The 23,611-nt window shown below is 40.6% G+C and overlaps 1 protein-coding gene across 1 annotated transcript in view; it reads left to right on the top strand.

The window, feature by feature from the left end:
• The window catches only part of SH3PXD2B (SH3 and PX domains 2B), a 127,286-nt gene extending 116,182 nt beyond the window's left edge, over positions 1–11,104 (top strand). The window contains exons 12-15 of the mRNA XM_083352975.1: positions 914–1,140; positions 3,024–3,073; positions 3,783–3,908; positions 6,983–11,104. Of these exons, the coding sequence (XP_083209101.1) occupies positions 914–1,140; positions 3,024–3,073; positions 3,783–3,908; positions 6,983–8,524 (1,945 nt within the window). The 3' untranslated portion in view covers positions 8,525–11,104. The remainder of the gene's footprint in view (positions 1–913; positions 1,141–3,023; positions 3,074–3,782; positions 3,909–6,982) is intronic.
• Positions 11,105–23,611: the final 12,507 nt, after the last annotated feature.

The raw sequence follows: 23,611 nt of genomic DNA, 5'->3' as shown, positions 1-23,611 counted from the left end.
AATGTGTTACTCGCTGAACCTTTGTCTAAGTCTTGTTATCTACAAAACGCTTTTGATAGTTGATTATTAGTACCAATTAATCAGCTTGATATCTTCTCCAATCATGTTAGTTACTATGCTTGATGCTGGACCATCTTGCAAAGAGAGACCGATTCCCATGTGCTGGGAAAGTTTGTTGTGCCCCACTTCTGATTATTACAACGTTGCACATTACTTTTGTTGTGCCTTTGTCTTCACAGCCTCTTGAGCTTCTTTATGTGAATCAGTGGGTAAAAAACCAAGCAGCTTTACAAATAGAGATGTTTACTTACTGTTAAGAACTTGCAAGGTACCCAACGTTTTGGGAAAATATGTGCCAGATATCTCTAAGCAAAATTTAAAAAAATAACATTCTGATTCAGACGATCATCTTAAAACTGAATCTGGAACACCGGTTTTGCTTTTGGGCATTGCTGTGGATGAGATTGCCTGTGTTGGGAATTTGTTGACCATAGTTAAAAAAAAAGGGACGCGGTGGCTCAGTGGGTTAGGACGCTGAGCTTGTTGATCAGAAGGTCAGCAGTTTGGCGGGTCGAATCCCGAGTGCCGCATAGCAGACTGAGTGCCTGTTACTCGTCCCAGCTTCTGCCAACCTAGCAGTTCAAAAGCACGTAAAAATGCAAGTAGAAAAATAGGGACCACTACGGCGGGAAGGTAACAGCGTTCTGTGCGCCTTTGGCGTCTAGTCATGCCGTCCACATGACCACGGAGACGTCCTCGGACAAGCGCTGGCTCTTCGGGTTTGAAACGGAGATGAGCACTGGCCCCTAGAGTTGGAAACGACTAGCACGCATGTGCGGGGGAACCTTTACCTACCTTTACCTTTTTAGTAAAAAAAAAATTAGACTATTTCAGATTATTTCTATTTCTTTAGATATCAGGGTCAGGAGGGCTGGGCCCCAGCATCTTACCTGAAAAGAGGGAGTGGAGACCTACTTACATCAAAACTGGGATCTGCAGCTTCAGCCCATTCACACCCGTTGGATATGGATGGACTTTCTCGACAGCAGAACTCCCCAGGCCGAGACAAGGATGGACCGAGTAATCAAAGAGATGGAAGATATGATGGTCGCCCATTGCCCAATGTGGACCTTCAACGAAGTAAGTTGGGAACAACGAAGAAAGTGTTTAATGCTTTCTGAAGAAAACTGGTCAATCAGGTAAAAGCAAGAAATCTTCATGGCTCTAGAGTTGGTTTATCCATTTTTTTCTCTGAACTGAGGGTTGCATTTTGCTTTTGACTGGCATTCAGGAGTTCTCGCAGCCCAATGATAATTAAGTCAGAACGAATAGTAAATTTGATCTAATTTTAAAGTCACACCAACTTAAATTGGACTAGTTAATCTAATTACACCCAAAGTATTCAATAAATTTTCCATCCTGGCATGGTTTTCTTGATAGGGTAAAGTGAAGGCTAGTGTAGATTTTAAGAATCTTTACACTGGAAGTTGCATATTGAGAATACAGAACAGATATTTTATTGATAACTCAAAGCAGCAAGATACCTCATCCTTCTTCCTCCCCCTCTTTTTCCCCACAACAATAATCCTGTGTGAAGGGTTGTGCCGAGAAAAAAACACGAGTGGCCCAAAGTTACTATGTACTGTTTTCTTTACTATTTTATTTTCCCTTACAGCATTTACTTTGCTAAAAAAAATATTTAATAAAAATGATTAAAATGAACAAATGAATTTTTCATCCTCTTATGGTAAAAATTTCATTTGATGATACTGTTTGGTATTATTTTCTGAATTTTATGCAGTCCTGTTATACGGGTAGTCCTCGGGTTACAAGAGCAATTCGAACTGGGAACTCCATCGTTAAACAATGGGGTCATAAAGTGTAGTGATCTGTGATTGCATGGCTTAGCAATGGCAACTTCAGCGGTCCTGACTGCCATTGCTAAACAAGGACCATGTGGCTCATTAAGCAAGGACCTCACATTAACATGACTTTTGACTCCCTGCCAGCTTCCCCAGGACTAGCTATCGAGGATTAAGGCTTCTTATTGTATGGTTCTGGACTCCAGTTGTGTCTCTTTAATGCTAAATCCTCACTTTTCCCAACCTTTTGCTCCTCTGACATAGAATTGGTTGGGCCATAGATAATAAATCTATTCTTTACCTGGGATGGCCGAATGTTAACCCTAACAGGTAGACCAGGCTAAGGAACTAATGCCATAGGACTACTTTTATTGCAACTGTATCTTGCAAGTCTAACTGTGTCTCCCTGCACCCCGCTGCTTCCTTCATGAAAACGAGGGAGGGGCTCATTCTTTCCTTGGCTGAGGCTCAAGCCCTGCTTATCTGACCATTGCCTTGGTAGTAGCTTTTCCTCCTATCCTTCAAGGTCACCTCCTCAAACATTGGTAATGGATGTCTGGTTATTCCATGTTTCCCTCAAGGGATACAAGCATTCCACTGTTCCGGAAGGAAAACCTCATCTGCTGTCTTTAACCTCGGCTCTTTTATGACTCATGGACTTCAACCCCCAGAATTCCTGAGTCAGCTATGCTGAGTCAGCTATGCTGACTCAGGAATTCTGGGAGTTGAAGTCCATGAGTCATAAAAGAGCCGAGGTTGCCTACCCCTGGCTTAGGGCATCTGATCCAAGATCTTCAATCAATCAATCAATCAATCAATCAATCAATCAATCAATCAGAATAGAGCTGGAAGGGACCTTGGAGGTCTTCTAGTCCAACCCCCTGTTTAAAGCAGGAGACTGTATACCATTTCAGACAAATGGCTGTCCACTTTCTCTTCTTAAATACTTCCAGGGATGTACTAAAACTCTGGTTAGATGAATCACCATGGAGATTAAAATGAATCCAGGGAGCTGCCTGGGTGTGCTGCTCATGGGGAAAAGCAGACAGAAAAGCTGTAGAGGTCCTTTCTTGGGCTGGAGTAATGGGGTGTTGTTCACAAATGTTTTCTGAAGCATACGTTGATAATCTTTGAAGCACATTTAAATACCTGTTTTGACAGAGTCACCAAAGATGAGACAAAGACCCCCTCCTCGTCGAGATCTCTCAATAGTAAGTGTTGCTTCCTGATGCATTTAAGCAGTCTGACAACAACTTATCAGATGAAATGGAAGATGTTGGGACGATAAAAGAGATACGTCAGAGCAAAGACAGACAAGATACAGGTCTTGCTACCTCTTTTATGTCAGCATAAATCACCATGTCCTAAGCATTGTTATAGGATGTCAGTTAAGGAGGAAATTGGCATGTCTAACTTGCTTTTTCCTTTAAACATACACGGAGTAAATAAGGTTCAACATGGCATGAGCTTTGTTCCCAAGGCAATTAATTGAATGGGATGCAATCAGTTTTTACTTGTGTGGCTTGGATAGTTGTCATAGCAAGAAGTCTGTTTCTGGAATTTGTACCTGCAATCAAACTAATTTTTCCAACATTGAATAACTTTACTGTATACAATGCAGGTTTTAACTTTAAAACTGCAGGCCCCACTTTTATTTCTACTTAGCTTTGCTTCTGAGCACCACCAAAAAAAGCTGATTTTCTATAAAATGCACGACTTTGTTTTCAGAGTTGGAACTGGCCGCAGAAACACTGCAGAGGCCGTGCTGAAAAATGCGTTAGGGGCTTGTCATCTCCTTGGGCTTGCTTGCTTTGTGACCCTGCAGATCCTGCAGATGGAGGCTGGAATGCCTGATGTGTAAAGAATTGCTTTTTGCACATGGAAGATGACAAATGCATATTTTTAATACTCTTGTAATAGCCACGGTGTGTCAATCTGCCAAAGCCTCCAGTGCCCCCGCAGGTGGAGGAAGAGTATTACACCATTGCTGATTTCCAGACCATCATCCCTGACGGGATCAGCTTCCAGGCAGGACTGAAAGTAGAGGTGAGACTAAGTCTTGTCAGGCCCGTCTCCATAATCCTTGGCTTTTTCCACAGAGCTCCCTTTAAAAGTCACTTTAAAAGAAAAGCCTTTTACAATGGAATACAGGTAATCCTTGAGTTATGACAGCTCACTTAGTGACCGTTCAAAGTTACGTCAAACCCTCCCCCCCAGTACTTATAACACAGTCCCAAGGTTACAGATGTTGTAGCACCACAGCAGTTGTTCACTCTTAGGAATGACCGCAAAGGCACTGCAATATTCCCCCTGCCTATCCCCCCTCCTCCCCCTGCCAGATTTCCACAGGAACTGGACCTGTGGAGACTCACCTTGCAAAGATATAGCAATAGCACTTAGACTTCTGTACTGCTTCATGGTGCTTTACAGCCCTCTCTAAGCGGTTTGCAGAGTCAGCCTATGGCCCCCAACAACCTGGCTCCTCATTTTACCGACCTTGGAAGGCTGTGAGCTGTCTCCTCTCCAGCCTCCTTGCTGCAGTTTCTTTGCCTGCTTGGGTGCTTCAGGCCTTCCGTGCGTTCGCAGAGAATTCACCACTAATCTCACATGATCTCGCGCTACTTCAGGCCTCCATTCTCTGCAGATGGAGGCCTGGACTAGATCTGCGCCAAAAGGCTTTGCAAACAGATGGGAGACTTCAGGGTTTCAGGCCTTCCATCTATTTGCCGTTTCCTTGCCGAAGCCTGCATGGGTGAGAGAGCCTGCATCCCTGCAGGCTCCGTTCATCTTTGCGAAAAGCTTTTGCCGCCTAGAACGCAGGCCAGGGCACCATGCATGCAAACACCCCCCTACACACACACACACTTCCTGGCCTCCATTCTTTGCACCAAAAGCTTTTTGTAAAAACAACTGGAGCCTGCAGGGACGCAATCTCTCACCCCTGCAGGCTTCGGCAAGCTTTTGCTCAAGGCTTTTGCGGCCAAGAACAGAGGCTGGGAGCAGCGTGCACGTCCCTCCTGGTCTCCATTCTTCACGTCAAAAGCTTTTTGCAAAGACGACCGGAGTCTGCAGGGACGCAGGCAAAGAAACGGCAGCAGAGAGGCTGGAGAGGACATGGCTCACTTGATCATCGAGATCTTCAAGAGTTACCGTAAGTGAGTCTCCACAGACCCAGTGCCTGTGGAGACCCAGTGGTGCAGGATGGAGGGGGGAGCATGAAATATCTCAGTGGCTAGGGGGAGGCCTTTGGGTGATCGGAAGCAGTAGCTCCCCCCCACCAAGTTCTTCCCCACCCTGAGATACCTCAGGTGCACTCATGTGCACCTGATCATTCGATTAACAAATGCATTGGGTAAAGCATTCCCATTAACAATTTCCTCAGGTTACGAGTGTGATTGGCAGGCTCTGTTACATTCGTAGGTCAAGCACTACCTGTAGTATTGTCAGCTTCTAATAAGCTATGTCTTTTTATTTTAATCATAGTTTTCCAAATGAATCTTGTATTTGTTGCAACTGTTTCCATCTCAACTACTTGAGTCAGAAATATATTGCAGGAAACAAGATGCTGCTTCCCTTCATTTAAATTTGATAAGAATAGAAGCTGTTTGAACAAATCAGACTGGGAAAGGTTTACCTACAGAGTGTACTACTAAGACTCTACTTAGACTCGTGCCCTTATGTGACTTTATAAATAGAGGGCCATCTTCCTTGACCTCAGCCAGTAGCTCTGGGGAAAGATGCATTACAAGAAAAGGCAAATTTTCTTTGCTTCCATTACACATATTTTTAAATTGAGAAAGTGGAGATCTTATCTTTATCTGCCATCCATGCACTCTTAAATTATAGGACAATGTCCCTTTAAAATAGTCCTGGTTTTAAAATTCAGAAATGTATTGCCCATTCTCTGGTATCCAGGCGATGCACATTTACAGATGGCTCAATACTGACCTCTAGTGACTAGTTATTTTCTTGTCATATCAAAGATTCACACAAAAGTCAGCTGCCACCACTTCTTTGGATTCCCTGCCCATGCTTAGATACGTAATCATTCAGGAAAACCGCTCATTTCATGATCAGTAGCATAAATCATCTGGAAATGCTTGCTTCTCTCTTGGGCTTGCATCATTAGAACTTTGCTCATGCCCTGTATTGTACAAAAGCTGGATATGCTCCTCTGAACCTTAAAGGTGTCCAGATGGATTCAGTAGCAAGCAGAATTTAAAGGTGCACATAAGAAATATGCAACTTTTACCAATTACTTAATTTACATTCTAGATGATGATAAATGCAAACAATCATGTCTTTATTAAATAATTATTATATATGCCGTAGACGTAGAGAGTAAAACGACACCAAATTGAGAATCTAATCTTTTATTATCCTAGGTCAGTGCTGTAGTTAGAATCAATTAAATGGAAAGCACTCACTGTTTATGATGTGATATTTTTTTTGTTTTTGTTCAGTCCCTGAGTTGTGTCCGACTCTTCGCTACCCCATGGACCGTAGCACTCCAGGCCCCCTATTCTCAATTGTCTCCCTGAGTCTGCCCAAACTCATGCCCATTGCTTCAATGACTATGTAACCATCTCATCTCCTGTCATCCCTTTCTCTTTTTGTCTTCAATCTTTCCCAACATCAGGGTCTTTCCCAGTGAGTCCTCTCTTCTGATTTGAGGGGCAAAGTGTTTGAGCTTAATAATAACAATAACAATAACAATAACAATAATAACAATAATAATAATAATAATAATAATAATAATAATAATAATAATAATAATAAATATAATATAATAAATATAATTAAATATAATGATGATGATGATGATGATGATGATGATGATGATGATGATGATGGAAGGGACATTGAAGGTCATCTAGTCCAACCCCACACCACATATTCATTTTCAGACTACAGATTTATCACCATAAACCACCTTGATAACAGATTGTGGTGATGAATCTGTAGGCTGAAAATAGATAGCTACTTGCCTGTTATATATGGAACATGAGGTGGGAAAAGGGCCAGTTAAACTCTTAATGCTAAACTTAATCTCACAAATTTTAGATCATGCAGTTGTTATAAAAAGTTCTAAAGAATGGTGGCTTTATTTCCTTTTCCAGGTAATTGAGAAGAACCTAAGTGGTTGGTGGTATATTCAAATTGAAGAGAAGGAAGGCTGGGCGCCGGCTACTTTTATTGACAAATACAAGAAAACTAGCAATGCGTGTAGACCTAATTTCTTGGCACCATTACCAAATGAAATAGCACAGCTACGGCTTGGTGACAGCACTGCAGAGAACAGCTCTAATGGAGACCCTGCTGGGCCATCTCGACCTCTGCCCGAAGCACCCCCTAACGGTGTTGAATGTGGAATCAAATGGAAAGGAAAGGAGACGTCCCAGGATGCTTTGCCTGAGAACAGTGATGCTTCTTTGTGTGTTGGGTATGAGGAAATAGGTGATCGGGATATGGAAGAGAAACCTAGCCTTCCTCCAAGGAAGGAATCCATAATTAAATCAGAAGAGGAGTTCATGGAAAGGCAAAGGTTGGAGCAGCGGCCACCTCCAAAGCCTCCTGGCATGATTTTACCTGGAATTCCTCCAAAGCAGACCGTCCCTCCTCCAAGGGACAACAAGAAGCCAGAGCTTAAAACGGAGAAGGGCAAATTGTTCCAGTTGAAAAATGAAATGGGCCTTGAGTGTGGTCATAAGGTTTCACCGAAAGAAATAAAGAAGCCCAATCTCCGGCCCATCGTCAAGCCAACGAAACCAAAGATTGAGCCCCCAGAGGATAAGCCTGAGGCAGCTACCCCAAACCTTTTTCTGAAATCAAAACCTCAGGTCAAACCGAAGCCAGCGCCTGCCCCTAGGACAGATCCTCCTCAGTCAGAGAATAAATTAGATCTTGGCAACCTGAGGAGCAAACTCAAGCCTGCAAAGGCTCCAGAGAAGCTGTCAGAGCAGGACCCGGTGGTTAATGAGAGTGCCTTCAGTAACAGTGGACTTCCAGCAGAATCTTCTGTCAAATCTCAGGAAAAGCCAAACGTGGAGATTAGGCCTCCCTCTAGACCTGACAGCCAAACCTTTAAGGAGGCTCCTTTCCCCAAAGTTCCTGTGGGTTCATCAAAGCCAGGTGAAAATGAACCCAAGAGCAGCTTCCCAGTACCTCGGGAACCCCCTCAACGTCCAGTAGTACCTCCTAGAAGGCCTCCACCTCCTAAGAAATCTAGTGTGCCAGCACCCTCGGCTTCATTTGCCCCCCCTGCAGAACATAAAGTCGCCCAGAAGGAAGTGCCTGAGGTTCGAGCTGTGCCGGTGTCCAGTAGGCCAATCTTGGTTCCACCAAAAGCCAAAGCCTTCCTCCCGTGTCCTGGCCAAGAGGAAACCAAAACAAAAAGCAGCTCAGGCCAAAAGTCATTGCCTAAGTCTGTGGAGAAGGAAAGAGCATCCCTCCCAGTTACCAACCTGGATCTCCCCAGAGAAGCCCTCTACGTGGCCGTGGCAGATTTCGAAGGAGATGAAGAAACCAGCAGTTTTAAAGAAGGGACCGTATTTGAAGTCCGTGAGAAGAACAGCAGCGGCTGGTGGTTTTGCAAAGTCCTCACAGCAGGGCCGTGTTGGGAAGGCTGGATTCCTTCCAATTACCTCCGAAAAAAGCCATAGCCCTGTTGTGGCTTTTGCATCACAACCGCTCAACGATCCCTGATTTAGTATTAACGATATTTAATTAGCGTATTTATAGTCCTTCGTAAGGCCAACTCTGTTAGAAACAACAAAAAGCAAAGTATCTGGGATACCAAACATTCCAATTCGGGTATGCCTCCGAAATGAATTGCAAGAGGAAACATGACATTATTGTAGTATTATACCTAGGCTGCTCTTCCTTCTGTAGGTAAGTCATTTCTTGAACAGTGTTCACAGGAAAAAAGGAAAAAGAGCGACTTTTCTTTTTCAGCGTCATGTGCCATTTAACGTCACTAAATATAATCATGGGCTAAGAAGCTTCATGGCAAGGAGATTATATAGGTAATATGATTCCATAATAGGTACTTGGGTGCAAAGAGCTATCCCGGTTGTTATTGTTCATTATTTTAGTCTTCTGTCTCTGTATTTTTCCTCTGATATGAACAGTGCATCTGCCGTAGCTCCCTTTTATATGACGGCTAGTGTTTTTTTATGTAAGCACCGTGTTTGAAGACTTGCTGATGAAGTTCAGTGTACACTCTCTGCAATGCAGATCTCTGTCTCACTTGGATTTTTCAGTATCTTAGTCGCGTTTCGGTAAATGTCGAGGGCATGACATACAGGTTATCCATGTCCAGATGGTTGTTGCCGCATCTTTGGTACTTGCACTACCAAACCTTTACTACATCTGCAAATAACTCTTCTGACCCTTCTGACTTTTGTTCCATCTTTTCTAAATATAGAAGGTAACAGATTGGGAGCCTTCCAGATCTTTCTAGTCTTGTAACAAAGTTGAGCTAAAGGAAATTTACGCAGGATTTACCTCAGCCCTGTTATCTCTTCCCCAAACATTTTGCTGTGAGAGCTTTTTCGAAAAGCTTGTTTCTTTAGAATGTGAGCTAAATTGGCAATGTCTTTTGAAACATGCAGCCAGCCTAAAAGAACGGCACAGTCCTTAGAGCTATGTGGATTGTTTGAATTATCTTAGGCTTAAATTCTGGTCAGTGACAGATTGTGGCATTTTTGGTGATGTGAACTGGATTTAAAAATACATGATGTCAAGAGCCATTTAATAAGACGTATTTCAATTTGGGAGCTACAGCCCAGATGCAGAAGATTCATAAATATGAAGATATCCATGTGGAACTTGTTCTTCAAAACTCTGCAGGGGCCACTTTTTTCCTGCTCATTATTTCTGTATACTTAAATGGACAAGCGTGATGAAAATAAGTGTGTGCTTGCCTTTTATTTTTATTTTTTTATTTCATAGAAATAGCTGAAGTGAGAACATGCCAAAAAGTGATAGCTTCTCATTCATATCCATACAGGTTTCAAAGCAAGTGATGATAAAGAGATTTTAACTACATCATTTTTAGTAATTCTCACATGTTCCGTTACAATGTAGTTTGAGGGTGTAGGTGAGAATCTGGCATGTAGAAACTAACCGTACAATTTCTGTTGAAAAGATTTTAACAGGAAAAAAATGCTAATTTCAAAAAAGCAATACAATAGTTGTGTTACGGGAATTTGCCTAGTAAGCTCCCATGAGCTGAATCTCACTAATTTGCTGAAATTGAATTAGCTTAAATCCAGCTCTAAAATTTGCCTCTAAAAATCAGTTGTTCTAGTTTAAGTGGCTGCATTTTTCTCAAAGGCAGATAAGTCTGACTTAGACAGATTCAGGATGTTAATGATAGGAGTATGATTCATCTGTTGATTGACTAGACGTGAGATCAACATAAGTCATTCTGAGGGAGACCCTACTACATAAAAGTAGAAATCTTACTATTTGTTTGTCATGATTGACTTTGCTCTAATTTCACCATCAGTCTCTTACTACTGTTAAGCAGTGGTTGAACCATTTGCTATTCTGCAACTTTTGTTCAATACCTAATTATACATTAGTTGCCTTCTTGGCACTATTCAATACATGTGGTCTAGCAACATTACAATATTAATTTCAGAATCTTTGCATAATTAAATAATTGGTATTAAAATACATGTTTCTTATACAGTATTATTTATCCAACTCTAATCCTAGCCCTTTTCTTTGCTCTATTCCTAAAAATGAAGACATTCCTAGAATAGAAAACCATTTCTGGTATTTCTTGTTGCTTCCATGTTTCTTTCTTGAAAAACTTCTCAGAAAAACGGACTGAAGGATCAGGATAGTCTGGGTTAATAAAGCACTCTGATCAAAAGGAAGCCATTACATTACACATTTGTGCCTCACTTTCTATATTACTTGGGATAGAAGCAATTATGAAGACTTGACTTGCTGGGATATGAGAAGAGTTGTTGAGCTAACATTTGCCTCAACGCTTTTGTTGCCTTATGCCAAAAAGTATATCATTCTGAAAAGGATAACCAGATGCCATAACATGAAACCTGCTCCGTTTACTTTCCAAGTTCACTGACCATATCTCTGTTGGACTAAAGGATATTCTTGTATTCCAGTTTCCTAGCCTTCTAGTTGGGATGTTCTTCAATGGTCTTAGACTCATCCATGTCTTTAAAAGCCTGTTTTAATGTTTAATGTTATGTATCAATCTGTATCAATCTGTACGTTACTTGGGTGGGATTTGTGGGGAGGGGATTTTTGACAACGGTAGACGTAGCCTATGTAAAATTCATGTATACTTCCAGCATTAAAGGCTAGGTGATTGTGTTTTGTGTGTGTTTTTTTTAAGATAAAGAAATAAAAAAATAGGCTTGACTGGTTTCAAGCAGAACTGATACAATGCCTTTTTTATTATTCTTCCATGTATATTTCTTGCCAAATGTTTGGTGTGTGTGTGTGTGTGTGTGTGTGTGTGTGTGTGTGTGTAGACATTGTGTGTTACATCAACAAGCCATAATTACCGGTAGATAGGATGTGATTCTATTTGTCATGCACATGATTTGCAGAGATTCTAGAGGGTCCTTGATTACATTTTCAGGGATGAAGTGGTGCTCTTCATTTTTTAAAAAAATTACAATCTGAAATGGCTGCTTTAAAGAAGCCATAGCATTCGAGCCTCCATGAAGACAATTGTGATTGGGCCCTTCATAAAATTAACACAGAAGATTGTTAACTAAAACAACAGTGAGGACACTTCAGATTAAGTGGGATGGGAAAGATGGACTTTGTGAACTTGCAAATGATTGTATAGGTGGTGAATTCAGTTAAACTTTCAAAGATAGGAGAAGCTGAGAAACAATTCTGGAGATATAGTAGGTGGTTTGGAGAAACACGAGGCATCTGTTCTCTTTTTTAAAGTTCACCACTACGGAGTAAATTGCAAGCAAGAAGACTGTTTGTGACAAACCACACAAATGTCTATTGTAAAACATGCAAAATTTTACAGTTTATGCCCATGGAAGGGTGGGTGGGGAAAATTAATCTCACAAGGCAAAATAGGGTGTTAGAGTCATAATGCTGAAGTCTCATAACATTGAAGCATTTCCGGCATTTCGCCAGAGAATTATAGTGACAACTCCTAACTTTTGAAGAGTTATTGAGAGAAGATGAGAAAGAAGAACAAGATAAATCTGATAAAGCACAAGGACAAGTGGCTTTAGGATGCATGTGCAAAGACTCTGGCAGTGAAAAATAAACTGAAAGGATTGGACTAGAAGACCTCCAAGTCCCTTCCAGCTCTATTCGGATTGATTTGGCAGGAACTAGGCCTCATTGTTTGGGGTGCAAGGAAGAGTCTTGCCAAACAACTCTTTAAACTCTAGGTCTAGCACGCTGTTTCTCAACTTCAGCAACTTTAAACTGTGTAGACTTCAACTCCCAGAATTTCCTAAGCAAGATAAGTTTCTGGGGTTGAGAAATAACGTTCCAAAATGTTGTGAACGGGGTTCTCACAAGCATTTAATTCATGTAGATGAAACGCAGGGACCACAGTGGGAAACTGGAAGTATTACAGTCACATTGTTTCTTTTCCTACCGTTCTAGCTGAAGCAAATTGTACTAATTATAAAAATCTGAATTAATTATATAGATTGAATGTTGCTCTTACTGAGATTGATACTTTCTCATTAATCTACTAGAGTTCCTTGAAAATATTCATTTTAAATAGTGAAAATATATGAATGTCATAGGCCAAGGGACAGATCATCTAACAGACTATGAACTGGTTAAAGTATAAGAAGTCCAGAGGAGGCTGGACTTCTTATACTTATATACTTATAAGTATATACTTATACTCCTTAGTGGAGTAGTGGGCTAATGCCTCCATAAGTAACATCAGCTGCCTGCAATTAGTGCAGGTTCGCATCCCACCAGGCTCAAGGTTGACTCAGCCTTCCATCCTTCCGAGGTAGGTAAAATGAGGACCCAGATTGTTGGGGGCAATAAGCTGACTTTGTAATAATGCCGCTTGGGGTGTGTGTGAAAGCCCTAATAAGCAGGCATATACATAGAATGAAGGCTACTGCTAAGCTTGTAAGCCGCCCTGAGTCTTTGGAGAAGGGCGGGATATAAATGGATTTAAAATAAAAATAAAATAAATAAATAAAATACTCCTTCAAAGAAGTAAGTGCATTGGGGTATTAAATAGTGGGACCACATAAGGATCTCTTTTGGCACTGATAAAGATCCTAAATGTTTTGCACACCCCCCACTTGTTCTCAGGTGATGCTTTCCTTTTTGCAAGATGAAAAATTTTCTATTCAACAGCCCTAGGGAGTAGGTTGATTTTAATTGTCCTGTATATTTATCTTTAATTATTTTAATTTTACTTTTTATAGTGCTATTTATCACTTCCAGCCTAGGAAATTTTCTGGAAAGATAGGTTTTAAATCCCTGTATACAAAAGAATTAAATATATATTTTTGCACAAGACATGCTTAAGATACAGAGTTAGAGATAAGCAAATGTTTGCTGCTAGCTTAAATGGTGCTCAGCGGAATTAGTCCATTCATATGTGGAATATAACCTAGGAGGTTGGGTTTTCATTAACCCCCACCATGCCAATACAATCCCAAATTGTAGCTGAGTATAAACCTTATGTAATAACACTAGATAACCTGTGATCATCATTTCCTTACCTCAACAGAACGACCAAAGGCAAACAAACAGTGGGAGCTTTAATTTCCACCTTGACCAGAATTCTGGGAGTTGAAGTCCACAAGTCTTAAAAGTTGCCAAGGTTGGAGACTCCTGGACTAGAGGACCTTCCATTGGATCTTCCTGAAGCAGTCCTGCTTCAACTGACCACTATGTGGTGCTATTGCAAGATTTTGTGCTCCCTACAGTATTTTTCATGCTAACTCTTCCATCTCTTGAGTAAATCCTAAAGCTGTGCAGAGACTTTGCTTGGCTAAGAGCTGTGTGAGTCCTTGTAATGGCTATATCTAGAAACCCAGACTTTAAACAATGAAGTGTCTCTGCATTCAGGAGGTCAAAGGCATGAAACTGCTGATTGTATCAAGACAGCTAGAGAGGAAGTTAACCATTATGGGGATTTTTTTTCCTCCCTGAATTATGGAGACTTGGTTGAAATATTACTTTTTGCTTTTCTTTTTTCCCCCCCAGTTATATTGAAAGGTAATGTGATATGCTAATTTGACAAGGGTAATAATAATAGTTTTCTATTCCAATTTTTTCATGCATTGTACAATGAAATCAAATAAAAATTAAAGAAGAAACTGAGAACTCACATAGTAAAGAAGGATTTTAAGTTCTCGTGGTCCTTCCGGGTTGATACTGCTAGTGGGGTGGATTCCATCTCATTGAACAGAAGTAATTTTACGAAACTATTGTAAGGTACACCTTGGCACTTTCCCAACGTTTTTTGAGATTGTAATGAATTAGGTAGAATGCATGAGATGGAAGTAAGGTTATGGACAAGAAACTAAGTATATCAGCTAAGTCCTATAAGCTCCCCCATTAGGTTTGCTAAAGGTCAATTCTCAACTTTGGTTTTCTGGAAAGACACATAGAGACGATTGCACTATATCCCACATTCCTTGGCCCACCGAAGGATGCTAGCAATAAGCTTTAAAGTCCCAAAATAATTATATTGACATTCTGTGTTTTAAAATAGCAGAGCTCTTTTGTAGGATGGTATCCATCTGAGATCATATCTCAATCGTGGGAGTTCCTTTGGAAGAAGTTATGAAATACATTACTTGTTCTAGGTAATCCTCACTTAGTGACCACAATTAGGACTGGAATTTTCATCATTAAGGGAAGTGGTTGCTAAGTAAAACGATAAGCAACTGGGCTTATTGTCTTATTTCAGCTTTCCTTTGTTTTGCAGACTTGTGAAGGTCATCAATGTAAGGATTGGTTGTACAGTTACTTTTTTGTCACTGTTGCAACTGTAAACAGTCGCTAAGTGAGGCTGTTGCTAAACAAGGACTATTTGTACATTCTTGATCATTGTTCCGGTTTCTTCTATTCCATAGAATTGTTCCATAATATCTGTTTGTCTTGGTGTCAGTGTTTGACCCAGCATTTGTTTGAAGAGTTGGAAGTGGAATCTACAATGCTACTTCAGTGCTGTAAGCCCCATGTTAAAATTCTACTTACGCTTGAAGAAGAGTTTCCGTCTCCTTGTGCACCTAAAAGAACCCCTCACAGAACACCATACATGTGTAGCAATTAGGTTTAAAGGAGCAGCGAACCCCTAGAGTATGCAGGGACCCAAGCATACAACCCATCCAAAACTCCAGCCCTCTTTTCCTGGGAAAAGGGTGGGAGACAAATACTGTATTTGCATTATCCAAGCATCTTTTGGTCTTTGAATCCAAAGCACTGACATTACTGTGGACAGTCCCTCTGTCCACAAAATGCCTGTCACCATTTTGACAAGAGTAAGCAAAACAGGTTGCTTTACTGACTTCCTAGAAGAAGCAGCAGGAGTATAGTAATTTAGGATAAGGTCATTGAGATTTCATGTGAAGTGTGGGGGGGGGGGCAAAGGTGTGTTCTGTTTGAATGCTATGAAAAAATGTTTGCTAATAGAAAAAGTTTTTTCACGGTAGAGTGAGTTCTCTAGAGCAGCAGCCCCCCCCCTTTTGGGCACCAGGGACCAGTTCTGTGGAGAAAGGTTTTTCCGCAGACCGGGAAGGACGTGGTTTTGCGTGCTGCCTGCATCCCATAGATGGGGTTTCACTTGTTTGCGTGGACTGGTTGCTGACATGCCACAGATTGGTGGTGCTCCACAGAGTGGGGGTTGGGGACTCTTGCTCTAGGGAAGTGGTGGCTTCCCCTTCACTAGCTGGTACAATATCCTTTAGTTTGGATATCTGCATTAAGCAGGGACTTGAACTTGATGTATGCTTATTCATTATCATAATTTTATTGTCATTTACCCTCAGTCTAATATGATGGTCATCTCAAATGAGAATGCTGATGGATTCTGCTCGCAGGCCCAAACTTCGTGTAGCATCCTTATTGGTACAGTGCCAATAAGAATGCAGTACTGCAGGCTACTTCTCGAGGTTGACTCAGCCTTCCATCCTTCCAAGGTTGGTAAAATGAGGACCCAGATTGTTGGGGGCAATAGGCTTGACTGTGTAAACCGCTTAGAGAGGGCTATAAAGCACTATACAGTAAGTCTAAGTGCTGTTGCTATTGCAGCATTTACATCTGTGCAGTTGACCTTTTGTACAGTTTTACTAGCTTCTCTTCAAGATACAGTAGAGCTAAGGGAATCATCTGAATGCATGTTTGTCCCCAGGTATGGATATAAGTAGGAGAAATCTTTTTGATCAGAAAAATTAAAGAATGGCAGCTGAAACAGGTATTCCCGACTGATTTTTTAAATATTTTTTTTAGCTTTTTCTAAAAGTAAATGAATTGTACTAGTAGTATGACATTGGTAAAGGGTGCTTAATACTATGGGTGCCTGGGCAATAAACATGGGCTTTCATTTTAGTACATGAAACTACGCTAGTTGCATTTCTGTTGCTACCATCTCTTCATATTTGATAAAAGCCTGAGTGTCAGATTCCAATTCCTATTTTTGGGCTGCGAGTATCCTTCTACAGCATAACCAAGCAAAAATGAAACATGATACTGGGGCATGTAATCTATTCTGTTTTGTAACAGCTTAGTCACAATAATATTGTTCTGAGTATTTTGCCTTCAAAAATTGCAGTGTGTGGCTGTGGTGGTTTGAGAAGAGGCAGACACAAGACTCTGCCTGGCTATTGAAACAAATATCAGTTCAGTAAAAGAGCCTAGGGAATTGTCTCTGCTGTCCATAATAAAGAGGAAGGCAAAGAGTCCCAAGGAGGTTGCACAATACTGTCCACAATCAACCCACAATATCAGCTTTTAGGCAGCTTCTTCCTAAATTTCCCCATTAAGTCCAGGTTTTTTTCTGATCAGCTGAGAGCTGATCTGTTGGTTGCGACAGAAATTGACCGACCAGCTCAAGCCTGACGTTGTGGGCTGAGTGACCAGCCCAAAGTCATCCAGCCGGCTTTCATGATGAAGCCAGAACTAGAACTCATTGTCTTCCAGTTTGTAGCCTGGAGTCTTAACCACTAGCCCAGGGGTAGGCAACCTCAGCTCTTTTATGACTCATGGACTTCAACTCCCAGAATTCCTGAGTCAGCTGACTCAGGAATTCTGGGAGTTGAAGTCCATGAGTCATAAAAGAGCCGAGGTTGCCTACCCCTGCACTAGCCCAAACTGGCTCTGTTACCAGCTGTCAAGCTATTTGTAGTAAAATAGATGTAACAATCTAACTTTAGAGGAAGTCTGGGATTTTGGGAGGCAAACACGCAGGAGCAAAAGATTATGACTCCTACAAAATTAAGCTGAGCTTGAGATCTAATCACATATTCTGAAAGAATGATAGAAGCTGCTTAAGGAAAACAGCTGTATTTTTGTTTACCAGCCACTTCTCATATACAGGTAGCCCTTGACTTACAACCATTCAGTGACTGCTCAAACTTACAACAGCACTGGAAAAAGTGATTTATGATAATTTTTCACATTTACAACTGTTGCAGCATCCCCATGGTCATGTGATTGAAATTCAGATGCTTGGCAACTGACTTATACTTATGACAGTTGCAGTGCCCCAGGGTCACGTGATCCCCTTTTGTGATCTGACAAGCAAAGTCAATGGAGAAGCCAGATTCATTTAACAACTGTGTTACTAGCTAGCTTAACAAATGCAGTGATTCACTCAAGAGCTGTGGCAAGAAAAGTTGTAAAATGGAGTGAAGTTCACTTAACATCGGTCCCGCTTTGCAATTGTGGTCATAAGTTGAGGAGTACCTCAACTTAAAGCAGTTAAAGGAACAAAAGGAGTGGAGCTTTGAAGATAAAATGGCATCACTGCATAAGAAATATGTTTTCAAAATGAGTATACTTATGGCTCATAGTACAGGTAGTCTCAGCCCACAACCTCAATTGAGCCCCAAATTTATGTTGTTAAGTGAGAAATTTGTGAAATGAGTTTTGCCCCATTTTACTTTTCTTGCCACATTTGTTAAGTGAATCACTGCAGTTCTTACATTAGTGACAGAGTTGTTAAGTGAAACTGGTTTCTCCATTGACTTTGCCTGCCAGAGGGTTGCAAAAGGTGATCACATGACCCGGGGCACACTGAAGCCATCATAAATATGAACCAGTCGTCAAGCATCTGAATGTAAATCACGTGACCCTGGGGATGCTGCAATGGTCATAACTGTGAATAAAGGTCGTAAGTCACTTTTTCCAGTGCTATTGTAACCTCAAATGATCACTAAAATGAACTGTTCTGCTGTAGTCAAGGACTACTTGTATAATGGAAAAAAATCAGCATAAATAGTTTTTAAAAAATAAAAAAGGAACAGGGAGTATGCCCAGTTCCTCAAGAGGATACAGGTTAGGCTAGCTGTTACAAGCGCCTGCATGCTCCTATCATATTCCAGTACATTATTCCAATCAAGAAGACTGCTCTTACTGACCCAAGAGTGTGAAAAGTTGTGTCTGCTCATGTGTGTGTAACAGCATTTTAATCACCAACAAAGGACAGCTGCAACCATAGTTCACTTGAATGCTATGATCAAATGCAGAGCAAAGTAACCATTCAGCTCTCTCTGCTGATGTAAGATGCTGAATATTTTAATCACAATCCTTGGCATAAAATAAGATCAAATGGTTTTACAGTATCCTTATTTGCAGGAAGCCTCCTCTTCCATGCCCAAGTGTGGAAGGTTGTGTGTATGAATTCTTTCAAAGCAGAGATCCTAAGTGCAGGTTAAAAAAAAAAACTTCTAAACTTTGCTAGCAGCTTTCATACTTTGGATGGACATATGGGACTCTGATGTCACAAGGGATTGTATATACATTTTCTAAATGTATGGCCAAGGTCTGGAAAATACAATGGATGCAGTGGAATAATCATTGCGATGGCCAGACAAAACTCATGCGTCACTATGTTCCCTAAGCCGCCTCCCTAAGCCTCAAAGTAAACTTAAGGAAAAGATAGCTTGACTGAAGAGGGATGACAATTTTTCCATTACCACCCTTGTTGCTCCATTCTGCCCTTCATTTTACCACCACCGATAATGATAGTAACAATAAATTTAAAGGCTATGCCAAATCTCTGTTCAGTGAAGCTAGAGGGCCCAGCAAAAGCCTGAAACAGCTTTCAGTGTCTTGTCTACCTGCTTCTAAGCTCTGGGCTTCTGCTAGAGCAGGGGTGTTAAACTGCCAGTCCACGGGCCGGATGCGTCACATGGAAGCTGCGCCTACCCTATTGCCGGCAACGGCAAAACTGTCCTGATACGTCATGTGATGTCGCGAGTTTGACATGTCTGTGCTAGTCACACACTGACCCTCCCCCTATTACTGGGCTGTAGAGAATAGTGACAAGCCAACATCTTGTTTCATAAACAGGTAAAATTTTATATTCATGTAAAACAGACCAAAATAAAAAATATATACACACACGCACTACAGATCACAATACTAGAGAATATTAACATACAGAGAAGTGCAAACTTCCCTCCCCAATTAATTGGCTTTTAAAGTTTATTACAGAGATTAATCTGGCTTATTTGAAAATGTGAAATACAGCTCACATCATGTACTACAGATATATCAAGAAATTCTAAAAATCTGGAAATTTTTTTTAAAAGCTTTTTATACAAAGGGGAAGGAGAGTGCCAGCAAAAATTCAATGAAAACATACATTTGTCACTCCAATATCAAAAAGCATAATTATTGGTGAACACAGGAAAGTCTATAAAACTACCAGCCATTTGTGTTAAGATCTTTTTTTCCCCCTCTCCATTTTAAAGTAGCATTAAAAAGGATAAAAAGTGCACACACACCCTTGTAAGGCACAAACAGATTTTTCAGAACAAATTTAAAAAAAAAAAAGGAACAAGCAGTAGCGAAAACTAATTGCTAAGTAGCCTCCACTTCCAAAACGTTATCTGTCAGCATGTGAGACTTCCTTCTGAAACTTCAGTTAAGCAGAGCTGTGTTTCCGTTTAAGCTTATGACCTGCCTCTGAGCCTCTGTCAGAAGCTGCTTCGTTTGGTAAATCTTTTTTTAAGATAAAGAAGACCCCTTTTTTGCCTTGGCTCCAAGCATTTTGCTTTTTACAGTTATTGTAGGCATAAATTGCCAAGCCAGGAGGAAATACGTTCACTTAGCTAAATCAGTTCCAGTGCAAAGGTTTAGGGCAAATGCTCAGGTAGATTTTATATTAAATCGCTGATGATTAAATAGACTCAAGTGACAGTTCTGAAAGAGATACTAGGAGGCTACGTGTTGCTGAGAACATCAGTGTTGGAGGTTGTAAATAGCACCCAAGTGGGGAAAACATCCTTGGATTTATCATACCTGCCACAATGTAGAGTTTTGTACTATTAATATACTCTGGCCCCTTGACCAGGCCTGATTTCTGAGACTACCCCATAAGAGCAGTAAGAACAGAGGAAGTCTGTAATATTCACTAATCTTCATCGCAATCTTATTGCCAGGAGACATACTAGAACTACACAACAGCACTGTAATACTAAAAAAAATCTATCTCTAGTAACAATTAGGGATCTGCAAAAAATTTTGGATTTGAATAATCTCATACTGACTTTGTCTGAATACATCACCTAGCAAGTTCTCTAGGTGTGGAAGTGAGCATTCCAAGTATTTTGGAAGTTTTGACCTCAAAACACTTCCACAATCTTCATATCAGCCAATTCATATTCAAAATAGGGTGTATTGAATTTCAAATGTTTTGCACATCCCCAGGAGCAATCTTTAGTAGTTGTGATCACATTAATTTAGAAACTCTCCTAATCAACAGTAGTGAAAAGTAGCAGAAAGGAAAATAATGCTGCTGATTGAGCCAGAAAATTTTCTATACAAGTAAAAAGTTACAGTTCACAAAACCACTTCTAGCAAACAATTATCTTAACTTGTGAAATTACTCTTGACCAAGCATTTAAACTCACAATGAGATAAAGATGATAGAGATGAGTTTCTTCCTCTCCCAAGTCACAATGCAATTTCTATGGCAGGAATGAGCAAACTACAATCCACGTGTAAGCCCTGTTTTTCACTCCAGGATCATACTGTCAAAAATGGGCAATATAACCTGGAATTACACACACTGGCATGATTTTTTATTTAAATCAATCTACCAACAGCAAAAGGGCTAAAATGTTCATGCTAAAGCTCTATCCAAAAGTTTGAACCTCGCAATTTCAGGGTTATTATTATATAATTATCGCTCTCTATGGCCTTCAACATTCAGAATAATATTATTCTTTAGAAAGTTTTGCTGGTAATTGCTCAAGTCCATCATAATGCAGTCTCATCTTAAACGGTGAAACAATCTCAGTTATCCAGCTTTATAATGCACATATGTGACATCTATGGCTAGAAAACCTGAAATTAAAGTCACCTAAGGTCAAGTAGTTGTTAAGAATCCAGAAGCTACTGAAAACACCCTGTGAATACAAATGTAGTTGTATTATTTCATCACAAAACGTTCTAACGTTCTCAGCCATTTTTTCCCTAATAACTGATTGCAATGCTAACTTCATTACACAGGTTTACATGGTAGACAGAATTCAAAATGCATAGCAACATTTACTGGAAGCCATCATGTACCACAATGACTTAGTGTCTGGGGAAAAATTTAATCAGAGCTCAGATGGGTCCTAACAATGCCGCAAGAAGAAATGTGCGCATATGTATCCTTGAGATTTCATTGGCTCCTCTAGTACAGGTATTACAGGAAGAAAGTCACAAACAGTTTAAAAGCAGCCTTGGCTCCCCTCAATTACATATCAGAATACAGTAATTGTCATAAAGGTAGAGCTTGATAGTAGATAAATTCTACTAGTCATTTTGCTGACTAAATGGATAGGCTGCAATGGGAGATTAATATTTCTAGAGCCTCCAAAATCAGTGGTAGGGAGAGCTCAGCCTTTGAGAAGGACAAAAATAGGGGAGGGAACGGGGATGGGGGGGGTGTGTCTTCATGTCAGTCTTGAATCCTGGTGACCACAACATTTCTGAAGTGGTTTGCCATCACCTTCTTCTAGGGCTGAGAGAGAGTGACTGACCCAAGGTCACCCAGCTGGCTTTTCTGCCTAAGACAGAAATGACCTTGAGAAATGAGGGGAAGAGACACTGCCTAGAGAAGAGGTCCCCAACCCCCAGTCTGTAGGACCGGCACCGGTCCATTGCATGCCAGAAACCGGGCTGCGCAAACAAGCAAAGCTCCATCTGTGGGATCCAAGCAGCGCATAAAACCACGCCCCCTCCGGTTCATGGAGACCTCTCTGTCAAAGGAACCAGTCCCTGATGCCCAATAGTTGGGGGCCACTGGCCTAGAAAATAGTCAGATAAAAAGGGGGGAGTCCTCAACTGCATAATGGGTAGAGGAACTCAGAATCTACCCTAATTTATCAAGCTGTAAAAAAAGAGATGGAGAGTATTTTCAGACCTGCAAGATCCCTTCCGTTAACATAACAATAAACTAGAATTAGCTTACAACAGGGTTCAGTAAAGTAGAATTAGCTCATCTGGACTACTTCCTGTCTAAGGCACCTGGAAAAGGTCAGGTGTAAAAGTGGTCCTTAACTTACAACCACAACTGAGCCCCAATTTCCTGTTGCTAAGCGAAACATATGTTAAGTGAGTTTTACCACATTTTATGACCTTTCATGACACGGTTGTTAAGTGAATTACTACAGTTGTTATTAACATGGTTGTTCAGTGAATCTGGCTTCCCCAATTGACTTTTATTTGTCAGAAAGTCGCAAAAAAAATAATCACATGACTCCAGGCCACTGCAACCGTCATAAACATGAGTCAGTTGCCAAGTATCAGAATTTTGATCACATGACTATGGAGATGGTGCAATGGTCATAAGTGTGAAAAATGGTCATTAGTGACTTTTTTCAGGGCCACTGTAAGTTCGATCACTAAATGAACTGCTATAAGTCGAGGACTACCTGTATTTTAAACACTACACCAAGCAGGCTCTAGTTAACTCATCGGACATTTAAATTTTCAAAGATCGTGGAATACTGAAGCCCTCCAGTATAGTACAAGATTGCTCTCTTAGAAAAAAAGAATCCATATCTGGGCCTAATTTAGTAATTCCCTGACTCTCCTGCACATATTATTCAGGTTGTAATTCAGCACTAATACTATAACCAAATTTTATTTATCTTTTAAGTACAGGTCTAATAATAGCTTGAAAATCCCTTTTCCCGCAAACAGTGCCAAATTAAAACCCTTTTCAATTTCAGTAAGATGCCTCCATTGTGGAACAGCAGTCAATTTCCTGGAGTGGAAGATATGAGTTGGACATTGCTACATACTTTGTTGACAAAACCTCTGAAGAGAAATGAAGGAAGGTATCAGTCAACTGTATTTATAAATCATAAATAAGAAAACACTGGAAGTTTGAAATTCTAAATAATCCATTAGCCACTTTTTCCCCCCTGTAACTTAATTAAAAGGATACCTTCATGTGTTATACCTTACAGATGCTGGGCTAATAACTATTCACAGCCTCTATCATAAGCTGGTGGATCACATGAAATAAGCCAGGACTGGTTTCTTATTCCAATTATCTGAATTCACACAACATCCTAAGC

This window comes from Vipera ursinii, assembly GCF_947247035.1.
Source record: "Vipera ursinii genome assembly, chromosome: 2".
Classification (NCBI taxonomy): domain Eukaryota; kingdom Metazoa; phylum Chordata; class Lepidosauria; order Squamata; family Viperidae; genus Vipera; species Vipera ursinii.
The sequence above is the reverse complement of the archived record's forward strand: the minus strand, read 5'-3'. Positions and strand labels throughout refer to the sequence as shown.